Here is a 13,206-nt window from a genome sequence, read left to right on the forward strand (position 1 = left end):
GATTTAATTTACAGTATTATCATTTCATGGTCAACAACCACGTAACTGTTATGAAAGTAAAATAAATTAACGGCTTGCAGATTCTGATTATTTTCTAAGTTTACTGATTTTGTTTTCACAACGCAAATACAAAAAAAAAATAATAATAACGTTTTGATAATAAACAGTGTTAGCCTAAAGAGTTACTCTACTTTGCCAAACAGATGTGAGAATAAAAGTCAAATTCTATGTCCTAAATTTTCTCGAGTGGTTCTCTGTAGGTAAGGGAATCTATACAATATCGTAACAAGCACCTTCCCTGTTACTTACTTCAGCCCACTCCGTTGAACCCAGCAGTCCAAACTCCTCTGCATCCCAGCTGGCAAAGATGATGGTTCTCCTAGGTCTCCAGCCTGCAGCCATATTAGTGTACCTGGTTAGCTACACCTGCCTATAGCTACAGAACTATTAAGCAAATGACTTTCAGTTAACAGCAACCAGAGAAATGTTAGTTACCTCCATTCAGCAGTTTTCCAAAACTTTGCGCAATCTCTTGTAAAACTGCTGTCCCAGTGGTTGGGTCAATCCCTCCAAACACCCAGGAGTCACGATGACCTCCCAAAATGACATACCTATCTGGACAAGAATGTGTTCAAGAAAGCTTCAACTTGCATACAGTACAGGCACTTGTTGTTTATGTATTTAAACGTTCTCCTTCACAAGTTTTCTCCAGAGAAGACAACCAACAGTGTAAAGTAAAATCTTTTAGAGTGGGAATATCCTTCCCCTGAATTTCAGGTTCAAATACTTTTCAGCCAGAAAACTATGTTATTGACAGAATTTCAGCTTTACTTAATCTTTGTTAAAAGAAAATGTTTTTAAAATTTTAATGACTCACCAGGTTCTATAGACCCTCTGATAGTTCCAATTACATTGTAAATTCTTGTGATTTTGTTTATGTTATTAACATGCATTTTAACTTTCCTAGAATTTTGAAAAATAATAAGTTAGTTCATATGAAGCATTATATTTAGTTTTATTTAACATTTTTTTAAATTTTGTATTAATTACACTTTATTCATATTGTATCCCCCCATAAGTTCCTCCCTCCTCCCCTCCCAATCCCATCCTCCCTCCCCTTTCTGCATGCACGCCACTCCCCAAGTCCACTGATAGAGGAGGTTCTCCTCTCCTTTCTGATCTTAGTCTATCAGTTCTCATCAAAAGTGGCTGCATTGTCCTCTACTGTGGCCTGGTAAGGCTTCTCCCCCCTCAGGGGAAGGTGATCAACGAGCAGGCCAATCAGATTATGTCAGAGGCAGTCCCTCTTCCCATTACTATGTAACCCACTTGGACACTGAACTGCCATGGGCTACATCTGTACAGGGGTTCTAGGTTATCTCCACGAATAGTCCTTGGTTGGAGTACGAGTCTCTGGGAAGTTCCCTGTGTTCAAATTATCTTGTTCTGTTGCTCTCCTTGTGGAGTTCCCGTCCCCTCCAGCTCTTACTATTTCCCACTTCTTACATAAAATTCCATTTTATTGAAAAATTCTAAAACTACAGAAAGCTGTACAAGAGGACAGTGAATTCTCATATCTCTGCCACCTCAATAATTGCCACAATTTCTTCTTATGTATGTAGACATGTACCTTAAAGTCAACTTAAAAAATAACAATATTTTATATTTTTCTTTATAACTATATTACTAATTCTTACTGCTAACTCAAAATATTCTATTAAATGCCTTAATGTATTTTTTTAAACTTTATACTCTCACTATACAGGAATGACAGTTTGTTGTGTAATAACTGAAAAGATAAATCTATTCTTTGCACATTTGTTTTTATAAATTCCTGCATGGTGATGTTTAAATAGATAACAGATCACATATATTATGGTGCCCCTAAGAGTGCAAAGGAATTAAGAGGATCTATTCACACTGATGCAGCTAGGATGTCATAGTATAATGCACTGCTTACATATTTGTGATACTACTAATGTAAACAGACACTGTATTGACAGTCATTAATCTAGAGCAATGCGGTCACACACAATGCATAGCATAATTTCATTGTCCCAGTGTGCTCCTACCAGCTAAAAGAGTTTCCCCTAAGACAGAATGCCATGTTGGGCCAACAGTAGACTCATTCTTCTTGTTTACAGCCTCGCTGAGTGGCATCAAGAGGCCACATTCAGTAACCAATTAACCATTGGTGTGGATGTAAGTACACTCTGAGGTTCCAACAAAAAAACACTAAATACATCTTACTGTAAAAGTGACATGTGATTCTATTTACAGCAGTTTCCTGTACAATAACTTTCTTCATGACTGTGAAAGTAGTCTGTATATAGTATTTAAAATTGCCCTGAGCACTGTCTGAAAAGTATGATAAATTCTATTGTTAAGCAAGAATTTGGAAAGTTGTGCTAAGTGAACACTTACATAGTCAGACTTCCCTGGGCTATCCATTTTGATTCTGACTTGGGCTGATCTATCGTTCACGAATATAACCAATTTTAAGGCAAAGGTAAATTCAGTCAAATGTAGCCATACTACCTCCAACCTACAAGCCATACACACACTATGTCCCAGAATAACATACATAAACATAGGTTGTTTTTCCACAGGAACAAAAAACAAGCCTTTATTTATTCTGGATATAGAAAGATATATAATCATGGATAATTTGTTATCCATGATTAATTAATGAAAGAAATAAGTCAGCTGCCCAACTTGTATGATGTGAAGTGCAGATTAGTCCATCTTCCTAATATTTTCTAAATACATAATTAATCATAATCATAATTAATGCATAAGTCAACTAAAATTTTCCTTAATATATATATATACATATATATATACTTATATATCAACTCCTTGAATATTCATTTGAACCAATTTTAGGACCAACTCCTAGCTCTTTTATTAACTAACAAATTTAATGATATATAGAATAAATTCTCATTTCATACATGTCTAAAAGTTATTTCTTTAAATTATTCTTTATCAGTTTTGAAAGTCCCTCTGTATGTGCCGTAGCTTCATATTGAAGAAACATTATGGGCAGTTAAAAATCCATATTTTACGTATCTGTATGCCTCATTTTAATTTTGCTCTGTTGATTTTGTGTTTATTTGTACTTTTGCTTTTCTTAGGGAAGACTGAATTATTCTTATTGATGCAAGCAACATGAATTAGGTTTATGTCTTCTTATTTGATAGTATCTCTAAATGGACAAAAATTGTCAAGATCCCTGTGAGGTGAAGAAGAAAGAGACTTTGAGGGTTTGTTATTGTTTACTAAGTATCTATCCATTTTGAACTCAAATAGCAGCAATGAAAGAGAACAGTGTTAGATAGTCATATTCTACACAAGTGTGTGTGTGTGTGTGTGTGTGTGTGTGTGTGTGGTAAAAGTAGTCTGTCAGCCAACATGAGTACTGGCAACTGAACTATGAGAGCTCTTACCTGGCAAGTAATCTTTCCACACCACCTAGTAAACGCAGAGAAATTATGGATGTATTTTCTCCATGTTTGTCTGTTTCTGCTTGTAAATTATATTTTTTAATGTCTTTATCGTGTGCAATTATGTTATCTTTCCCTCACTCTAGAGGATATTTAAACTTTTAATTAAAAGAACAGTGTTCTGGCCATTCTGATGAAGAAGAAAACAGGAAACAAGTTAGGAACCTGCCACAGAGGGCCTCTGAAAGGCTCTGCCCTGCAGACTACCAAAGCAGATGCTGAGACTTATGGCCAACTGTTGGGCAGAGTGCATGGAATCTTATGAAAAAAGTGGGAAATAGCAAGATCTGGAGAGAACAGGAGCTCCACAAGGAGAGCAACAGAACCAGAAAATTTGAACACAAGGGTCTTCCTAGAGACTCATACTCCAACCAAGTACGAGGCATGGAGATAACCTAGAACCCCTGCACAGATGTAGCCCATGGCAGTTTAGTGTCCAAGTGGGTTCCATAGTAATGGAACTAATTGGCCTGCTCTTTGATCACCTCACCCTGAGGGGGGAGCAGCCTTACCAGGCCACAGAAGATGACAATGCAGCCACTTCTGATGAGAACTAATAGACTAAGATCAGAAAGAAGGAGAGGAGAACCTCCCCTATCAGTGGACTTGGGGAGGGGCATGCGTGAAGAAGGAGGAGGGAGGGTGGGACTGGGAGGGGAGGAGGGAGGGGCTTATGGGGGGATACAAAGTGAATAAAGTGTAACTAATAAAAGTTAAAAAACTAATAAAAAAAGAAAATAGAAACAAAAAGAACAGTGTTCTGACTGAAATATGATGATTATTACCTCCATATGTAGCTCATTTTAAGATTCCTATAAAAATTTTAAAAACTTTCACTTTAAATATTCTGGAAAAAAAAACAAATCGTAAGAATAGAAACATGTCCTGAGTATCAAAGCTCACATACATAAGCAAGACTGACTGACCAATGTGGGTTTAAAAAAATAAACAGCTATATCTTTGCTGCTTTATCTGCACTAACATTTCCCTTCCCCCAATCTTTCAGGTACATCAAACTTCCTACCATACCTGTGTTTCCACAACTACACTGCCTGCCTTCTTTCACTCAGCTCAAAGAGCACATATGGGGCTGGAGAGATGGCTCAGGGGTTAAGAGCACTGTTTGTTCTTCCAGAGGTCCGGAGTTCAATTTCCCAGCAACCACATGGTGGTTTACAACCATCTATAATGAGATCTGGTGCCCTCTACTGGCCTACAGGTGTACATGCAGGCAGAACATTGTGTACATAATAATTTTTTAAAAAGGCACATATGATCCCTCCTCTACAACAGTCTTGTGTAAAAATGATACTAATTATAGCTGGCCAATGGTGGTGCACACCTTTAATGGCAGCAATTGGGAGGCAGAATTAGGAAGATCCCTGAATTCAAGGCCAGCCGGGCCTATAGAACAAGTTCTAGGACAGACAAGACTACACAGAGGTTTTCAAGCCTGAGTTAAAAACCAAAAAATGAAAAAAAAAATAAAAGAAATGCTAATTATGATTATACATTTATTGAGAATTGTTGTAGAACATGGTGTCCTCATTTTACCCTATTTATGTCACGAGGAAAGGATAAAAAATGAATGATTCCTTTCTCTCTGCTGCTTTTTACCCATTGTAAATGTTACTAGGAAATTTGATTCAAATTTTGAGTTAAAGTTGGGCATGGTGGAACACACCTGTAATTCCGGAACTCTGGAAGGCAGAGGCAGGTAGATTTTTGTGAGTTTGAGACCAGCCTGGTCTACAAAGTCCAGGACAGCCTGGAGAAATGTTGTCTTAAAAAAAGAAAAAGAAAAAGAAAAAGAAAGAAAGAAAGAAAGAAAGGAAGGAAGGAAGGAAGGAAGGAAGGAAGGAAGGAAGGAAGGAAGAAATTTGAGTTTAAAATACCACTTGAAATGTTATAAGACTAATAGTAATATTTCATCTAGTATTATGTCACCACTGAAGAATTCAAAAGTTCATTCTGTAATTCCTTCTGAATTGATATAAAATGATTCTTTGCTCACTAGTGACAAAGAAAGAAGAGAAAGGTATTCTTTTCCTAGCAGAATATTATCTTAACATTTTCCTGTTTAGAAAAATGAACAAACAAACTTTCCCAGGTTATTAAAGAATTACAAAATTACCTGGAATATTCACTTCCTGTAAATCCAGGCCCAATATTGTAACTAACATTTAGTGTTCCCTTCCAGCTTTTGTCTGGTGGAGCAGTTCCTCCCAAGTTGCTGTGAAGAGTACATGAAACAACAACAGAAAAGGTTAACCTTGAAGAAATAATAAGATTGATAGTGGTACTATATATGTAGGAATTATTGACAGAAAGGGTCCTCATGGAGCTTTCATTCTGGAAAGTCATAGGAGGCATCTATAAAAAAATTTAGTTATGCTGGTACAGACATTTAGGAAATGGAAGTTGGGAAACAGGCAATGAAATGCAGATAACACTACCAGCAAATATTGACTCCATGCTCACTCTACCGTTTACTGCCCTCTGCTGTGATTTGGGGTGAAACAGTACTGTTCTATCACAGATAAATAGCTAATGAATATGTACAGAATTCAAAGTATTTAATTGTTTTCATATCAGTGCTGATTTTAATCTTTGGACAGAGTTTCATATTTGAGGATTGCATTTGAGTAGAGAAATGTTTTGTTATTTTTCTTATTAGTTAAGCTGATTGTTCTTCTCACGAAAACAGTGTTCCTACTTCAGAACTTAGTTTGATATGTTACTGCTAACATAATTGACTTATAGAGCAGAAAATGGACATTGTAGGTCAAAATACATTCATATCCAACTAAAGGACTATACCGTAATAGTATCTCTGCATCTTTATATCCAATCGGATGTACGGGAATGTTCGGAATCCCCACTCCTTCCTCAACATGAAGTCTGAAGGTGTACTCTGCAATAACCAAGTATACACGTGAAAACCATTAAAGAACATGATTGAGGGCAAGATTATGCAAGAATTTCTTTTATTATTATTACAGCTGTGTTATATGTTTGCAATTAAAGGTTACCAAAAAGTAAGACTTTTATTGAAACTGGTTTATTTGAGTCAGCAGTAAATAAATAAATAAATAAATAGATAAATAAATAAATAAATAAATAAGTCGTTTACATTATAAGGTAAAATAAAATCATTGAGATTATAGATTTTTAATCTAACCATCTTAAATAATTGTCTTAAACGTTCTAAGATTATTTTCTTTGCTCAAAAGACATTGTGAATTACTATAATGGAAACCCAGCAAACTTGGAAAATGTGCCTAAATATTCTAAAGCCACATACAGTGAGGAAAACCCAGAACAGTTGTGATCTTAAAAAATAATTAATTTACCCAAATAATAAGACAATATTTTCTTCAAAGGAAGATTGGAGGTGCTGTGGGACTGATAGTCATTTAGGCCTAGCTATCAGGCAAGACAGACTAACAAGAAAACCTTCATGTTCATATCTGAATCAACTAAAATCTGACAAGATTTAAAACAACAATTCTAAGGGTTTTTCTTATTAACTACTTTTATAATTGCTTGTTAAAAGAAAAAGTTTAACAATAAAATTATGAAAAGAAATCAACAAGTATACTAACTTGATTGACCAGACATTCATAGAACAGCACATCTCAATATAGCAGAACTTATTTCATGATTAGGTGAGTGGAGACATGTAATCAATAGACTATATTGTGGGCAATAAAACATATTTCATTAAATATAAAAAATCATACAAAGTATATTGTTTGACAATAGTAGAATTAGGAATCAATATTGAAAAAGCAAACTCCAAAATTCTTGAGCAATTAAATATCAAACAAGGCAATTCCCTGCTAACCCACAAAAAACAGGTAGACTGCCCATAGACTCTCTTCTTCTCTTCTCTCAGTTCCAACCCCTCAGTCTCATCCACAGCTCTACAGGAGAACACCCTTGGCAGCCCAGCCCTACCCTACACCATCTCCTGTGGATCCCACAGTTCTCCTCCCTTCTTACCTTCCTCCCCTCCACTCATTGCTTTGTCCCAGATTCCAACCCCAGCAGGCACTCCCTGCTAACCAAGGGACCTTTTCCCTCCAAAGCAACAGTAGTCTGAAGGCAAATCCACACCTATCCTGCCGCTCCTGAGATCCATCCATCTCCTGCCCCAGTCTCATTCCTAGCTCTGTAGCAGGACACTCACAGCAGTCTTCCTTTCCTCTTTGGCCCCAGCCCACTGGAGCACATAGATCCACCCTCAACCAGCCCTCCCCATTACCCCAGCATCCAACACTAGCAGGCATTCCCTGGGAACACACCAGCCTAGCAGAACAAGGAAACAGCCACCAACTGAAGCCCAAGCTAACACACACTGGCCATCCCTGCCAGAAAACCAGGTAAGCTCCCTGCAGACTTTCTCTTCTCTCTCTGTTCCTCCAGATCCAACCCAAGTCTCAACCCCAGCTCAGCAACAGAAGCCTTGACAACCCCCTTCCCCGATCTCTCGATCACCTCTCTACCCACCCCTCCGCTGCTCTCAACTCCTGAAAAGCCCTCAGATCTTCCACCTTCTAACCTTGCTTCCTCTACTGGTTGCTGTTTCCCTGCCCCCAACTCAAGAAGGCTCTCTCTGCTAATGCACAGGCCACACCCTCCCAAAACCCATGTAGGCATCTTTCTGACCTTCCTTCTCTGTGCTCCCCCAGATACAATCCCAAGTCTCCTCTTCGGCTCTGCAGCAGAACGACCATGGTAGCCTTCACTGCTGCCCTTCTCCCTTGCTCCCACTCCTGTGAAGCACAACAGATCTTCCATTTCTAACTTCCTTCCATTCCTTGCTTTCGTTCCTACCCCGCAAATCCAGTAGGCACTCCATGTTACCCCACAGGTCAAGCCTGCCAGAAAACCAAGTGGGCTGCCTACAGATTTTCTCTTTGTTCTCTGTTCCCCGAGTTCCAATCTCCAGTCTCATCCTTGGCAGCCTCTTCCAACACCTGCTCCCATCTCCTGTGGATCTCAAAGTTCTTATGCCTTCTACCATTTTTCCTCAACTTGTTTCTCAGTCTCATTCCCAACCCCAGCAGGCACACTCTCCTAACCCAAGGGGTTCTCCTTCCAGGACAAGTACCCTGAAGGCAGACCCACACCTCTCCAACTGCTCCTGATATCTAATACCCCCAGTTTCATCCCGAGACCTGAGGAGAAAATTTGTTGTGGTCTCCCTTTTTTACTGACCCCATCTCCAAGCAATCACAAAGATCTTGTCCTTGAACCTTCTTTCCCCAACTCATCCCAGTATCAGTCCCTAATATCAACTGGCATTTCTGGTGACCACACAAGATGAGAAGGCCAGGAGAACACAGAATACACAGCAATCACAGTTTCTCGAAGTATAAGGAGGAAACAGAAGTTAAGGAACAAAACACTCACCCAACAAAAACAAATCTAGAAATCAGCACCCAGACCTATAATCACCCCAAATGCAGATGCCCAGATGTCAGCGTGAAAACACAGTAACACCCAGGACAATATGTCTCAACTAGAGCCCAGCTATCTTACCAGAGAAGTCCCTGAATATTCCAACATAGCTAAAGCACAAGAAAAATACCTTGAAACCAACGTTTTAGATACTTGAAGATGATACAGATGTTCTGAAGATGATAGAAGTCCTTAAAGAAATCCAGGAAAACACAAACAGTATGAGGAAGTGAATAAATTATTTAAAGAAGCTCAAGAACAAAGGGCTGAAGGAAAAAAAAAAGTAAAACTGTTCAAGATCTGAAAATAGAAATAGAGTTAATAAAGAAAACACAAACTGAGGGAATTCTGGAAATAAAACATTTAGGAATTTGAACAGGAACTACAGAGGAAAACTTCACCAACAGATTACAAGAGATGGAAGAGAGAATGTCAGGCATTGAAGATACCATAGAAGAAATAGAAACACTGATCAAAAAAAAAAAATTGAATCTAAAAATCTCCTGACACAAAATATCCACAAAATCTGGGACACTATGTAAAGGACAAATCTACGAATAATAGGAATAGAGAAGGGAGAAGAATCATGGCTCAAAGACCCAGAAAATATTTTTAACAAAATCATAGAAGAAAAATTTTCTAACCTAAAGAAGGAGATGCCTATAAAGGTACAAGAGTCATAATGAACACCCAAAAGATAGGGCCAGAAAAGTCCCCTCACCACATAATAATCAAGACACTAAACATATGAAACAAACAACAACAACAAAAGAATATTAAAAGTATCAGAAGAAAAAAAGACTAAGTAAAAAAACACAAGCAGACCTATCAGAATTACACCTCACTTCTCAATGGAGACTCGAAGGCTAGAAGGGCCTGGAAAATGTGCTATAGACATTAAGAGACCACAGATGACAGCCTAGAATACTACACCCATCAAATTTTTCAGTCCAATCTCCAATCAATGGACAAATGAGATACTTCATGAAAAAGTCAAATTTAAAAAGTATCCTTCCACAAATCCAGCACTGTAAAAGATGGAAGGGAAAGTTCAAATCAAGTAGGTTAACTACACACATGAAAACACAAGACATAAATAATCTTATACCAGCAAAACCAAAAGAAGGGAAACACACCACCACTAACAATAACAAAATAACAAGAATCAACAATCATTGGTCATTGATATCTCTCAATATTAATGTCTCAATTATGCAATAAAAAGACACAGACTAACTGAATGGATATGAATACAAAATCCATCCTTCTAGTGCATCCAAGAAACACACCTGAACATCAAGAATAAACATTACCTCAGAGTAAAGTGTTAAAAAGATTTTCAAGCAAATGACGTTAAGAACCAAGCTAGTGTAGCCATTTTAATATCTGACAAAATAGACTTCAGACCCAAACTAGTCAAAAGAGATGGAGAAGAACAGTAAATACTCCTCAAAGTAAAATCTACCAAGATCTACCATGATGAATTCTTTTTATTTTTTATTTTTTAGAGAACATACGAATAATTGCTTTTTTAAATTTTTATTAATTACAGTTTATTCACTTTGTATCTCCCTGTAGCCCCCTCCTTCATTCCCTCCCTATCCCACCCACCCTCCCTCTTTCCTATGCCCCTCCCCCAGTCCAATGATAGGGGAGGACCTCCTCCCCTTCCATCTGTCCCCAGTCTATCAGGTCTCATCAGGACTGGCTTCTTTGTCTCCCTCTGTGGACTGGTAAGGCTGCTCCCTCCTCAGGTGGAGGTGATCAAAGAGCCAACCCATGAGTTCATGTCAGAATGGGTCCCTGTTCCTATTACTTTGGCACCCCCTTGCACACTGAGATGCCATGGGCTACTTCTGTGCAGGGGTTCTAGGTTATCTCCATGTATGGTCCTTGTTTGAAGTACATGATGAATTCTTAATGTCAATGCCCCAAACACAAGAGCACACAAGTTTGTTTTAAAGCACACACACACACACACACACACATACACACACACACAACTACTCCTACTACAGTTTAAATCACATATTAACCCATATACCCTAGCAGTGGGAGGCTTCAGTACCCCACTCTCATAAATGGGCAGGTCATCCAGACAAAAAATAAACAGAAATATTGGAGCTAACAGACAGTATAAATCATATGGACATAGCAGATAGTTACAGAAGATTTCACCCAAACCAAAAGAATATACATTCTTCTCTGTGCCTCATGAAACTTTTTTCCAAAACTAAACACATACTCAGACACAAAGCAAGTCTCAACAGATAAAGAAAAATTGAAATAACTCTCTGGATCCTACTAGACTACATGGATTACAGATAGTTATCAACAACAACAAAAATCTTACAAACTCATGTAAACCAAACACCTCCTTACTGAATGAAAAATGGGTCAAGACAGAAATAAAGAAATTAAAGCCTTACTAAAGTTCATTGAAAAGGAATATACAACATACCCAAACTTATGAGACACAATGAAAGTGGTGCTAAGAGGAAAGTTCATAGCCCTAAGTACCTAGGTAAAAAATTAGAGAAATCTCAAACCAGCAACTTAATAACACACCTGAAAGTTTCAGAAATAAACACATCTAAGAGGAGTACATGGCAATCAAACTGAAGACTAAAATCAATAAACTAGTAATAAAGAGAATAATACAAAGAATCAATGAAACAGAAAGTTTGTTCTTAGAGAACATCAACAAGGTAGACAAATCCTTATCCAAACTAATTAAAAGGCAGGATATTAGCCATTAAGTAAATAATAATCAAGCTACAGTCCATATACCCAGAGATGTTAGGTAAAGAGGGAAGGTCTAGGCTGAACACATGGATCTCCCTAAGAGGGGGAAATAGAACAGATTTTTCCAAGATTTCAGCATCACTCTGGTATCATGGCACAAAAATACAAGAAGGTGTCGATACAATTATGACCATAAGCAATAAAAATTCTCAAAGAAAATTTAGCCCAAATCCAATAACATTTTTTAAATCACAATACATTATGACAAACCAAATATGGTTTCTATACTTGGCTTAATATAAGATTTGAAGTTGCTTTAGAATTCACAAAAAAATCAGTATCCTATAACAAAAGTATCAATATCAATATCAACAGTATCAATATCTCAATACAGAGAAAAACGATTTCCTGGCAAGTACTCTAGTCACACTTGGGTGCAAGCAGCTCTTCTCAGTTGGGAGAAACCTAGAGCTACAATGATATTTAAAAGGTAACTGGATGCCTTTCTGGTATAGTAAAAACAGGAATACCCACTATGGTTGTTCTGGAGGTGCTGACCAGTATAATAAAGGAAGAAAAGAAGTAAAACACATTCATATTACAAACAAAAAGAACCACCTTCATTTGCAAATAATATATCATCTATGTAAAAGCTAATGAAATTACAAAAAACTTAGAGCTGATTGGTCAGATCAGTGAGTTTGTAAAATACAAGATAAATGTATTTCCTCTGCAATTCATAATGCATCTTTTAATAATTAATAAGAAATTAGAATTGAGTTTTAAAGTATAACATAAAAACTTAATTCTATGATATGACTATGGATAAATCTGTCAAAAGAAATGAATGATTCCTACAGTATAACTATAGAACATCCCTGAGAGGAATTAAAGTATGGAGAGTTCTTTCTATCTGTCTCCAGATCGCTCCAAATTTTAATATAGTACTTCTCCCTGACTCATATACAAATTTCATGCACTCTGAAATTCCAAGGAAGTTATTATTATTGTTATTATCATCATCATCATCATCATCATCATCATCATCATCTAGCTACCTCAGGGTAGTGAGGTGGTTCAGTGGGTTAGGGCACTTGTCCCAAACCCTGATCACCTGGGTTCAGTTCCTATAAGGTACATGGTGGAAGGAGCAAACTGAATCTCAAAAGGTGCTCTCTGACTGCCACACTAGCACAGCATAATGAACTTGCATGTGTATGTATGCATGCACACACACACACACACTCACACTAAATAAGTAAATACATAAATGCAAAAAAAAAAAAAAAAAAAAAACAAAGGAAGAATTTTTCAGGTGTAGTGGAGCACCGAGGAAGCAGAGACAAGGAGATCTCTGTGAGTCCAAGGTCAGTCTGGTCTACATAAAGAGATTCCAAGAGAGACAAGGAAACATAGACCCTGTCTCAAAGAAAGAAAGAAAGAAAGAAAGAAAGAAAGAAAGAAAGAAAGAAAGAAAGAAAGAAAGAAA

General features: G+C 37.4%; 1 protein-coding gene across 2 annotated transcripts in view; it reads right to left on the reverse strand.

The window, feature by feature from the left end:
- Window positions 1-13,206, reverse strand: part of Naalad2 (N-acetylated alpha-linked acidic dipeptidase 2) — a 54,136-nt gene that overhangs the window by 25,720 nt on the left and 15,210 nt on the right. Inside the window, exons 7-11 of one of the 2 annotated variants that reach the window (XM_055615686.1) lie at window positions 6,327-6,420; window positions 5,641-5,739; window positions 878-963; window positions 496-615; window positions 310-392 (exon numbers count right to left, since the gene is read on the reverse strand). In XM_055615686.1, the coding sequence (XP_055471661.1) occupies window positions 310-392; window positions 496-615; window positions 878-963; window positions 5,641-5,739; window positions 6,327-6,420 (482 nt within the window). The remainder of the gene's footprint in view (window positions 1-309; window positions 393-495; window positions 616-877; window positions 964-5,640; window positions 5,740-6,326; window positions 6,421-13,206) is intronic. The other variant, XM_055615688.1, reaches the window with a different exon arrangement.

Source organism: Psammomys obesus, unplaced genomic scaffold (genome assembly GCF_907164565.1).
Source record: "Psammomys obesus unplaced genomic scaffold, mPsaObe1.curated_primary_1811, whole genome shotgun sequence".
In the NCBI taxonomy this organism is placed as follows: Eukaryota; Metazoa; Chordata; class Mammalia; order Rodentia; family Muridae; genus Psammomys; species Psammomys obesus.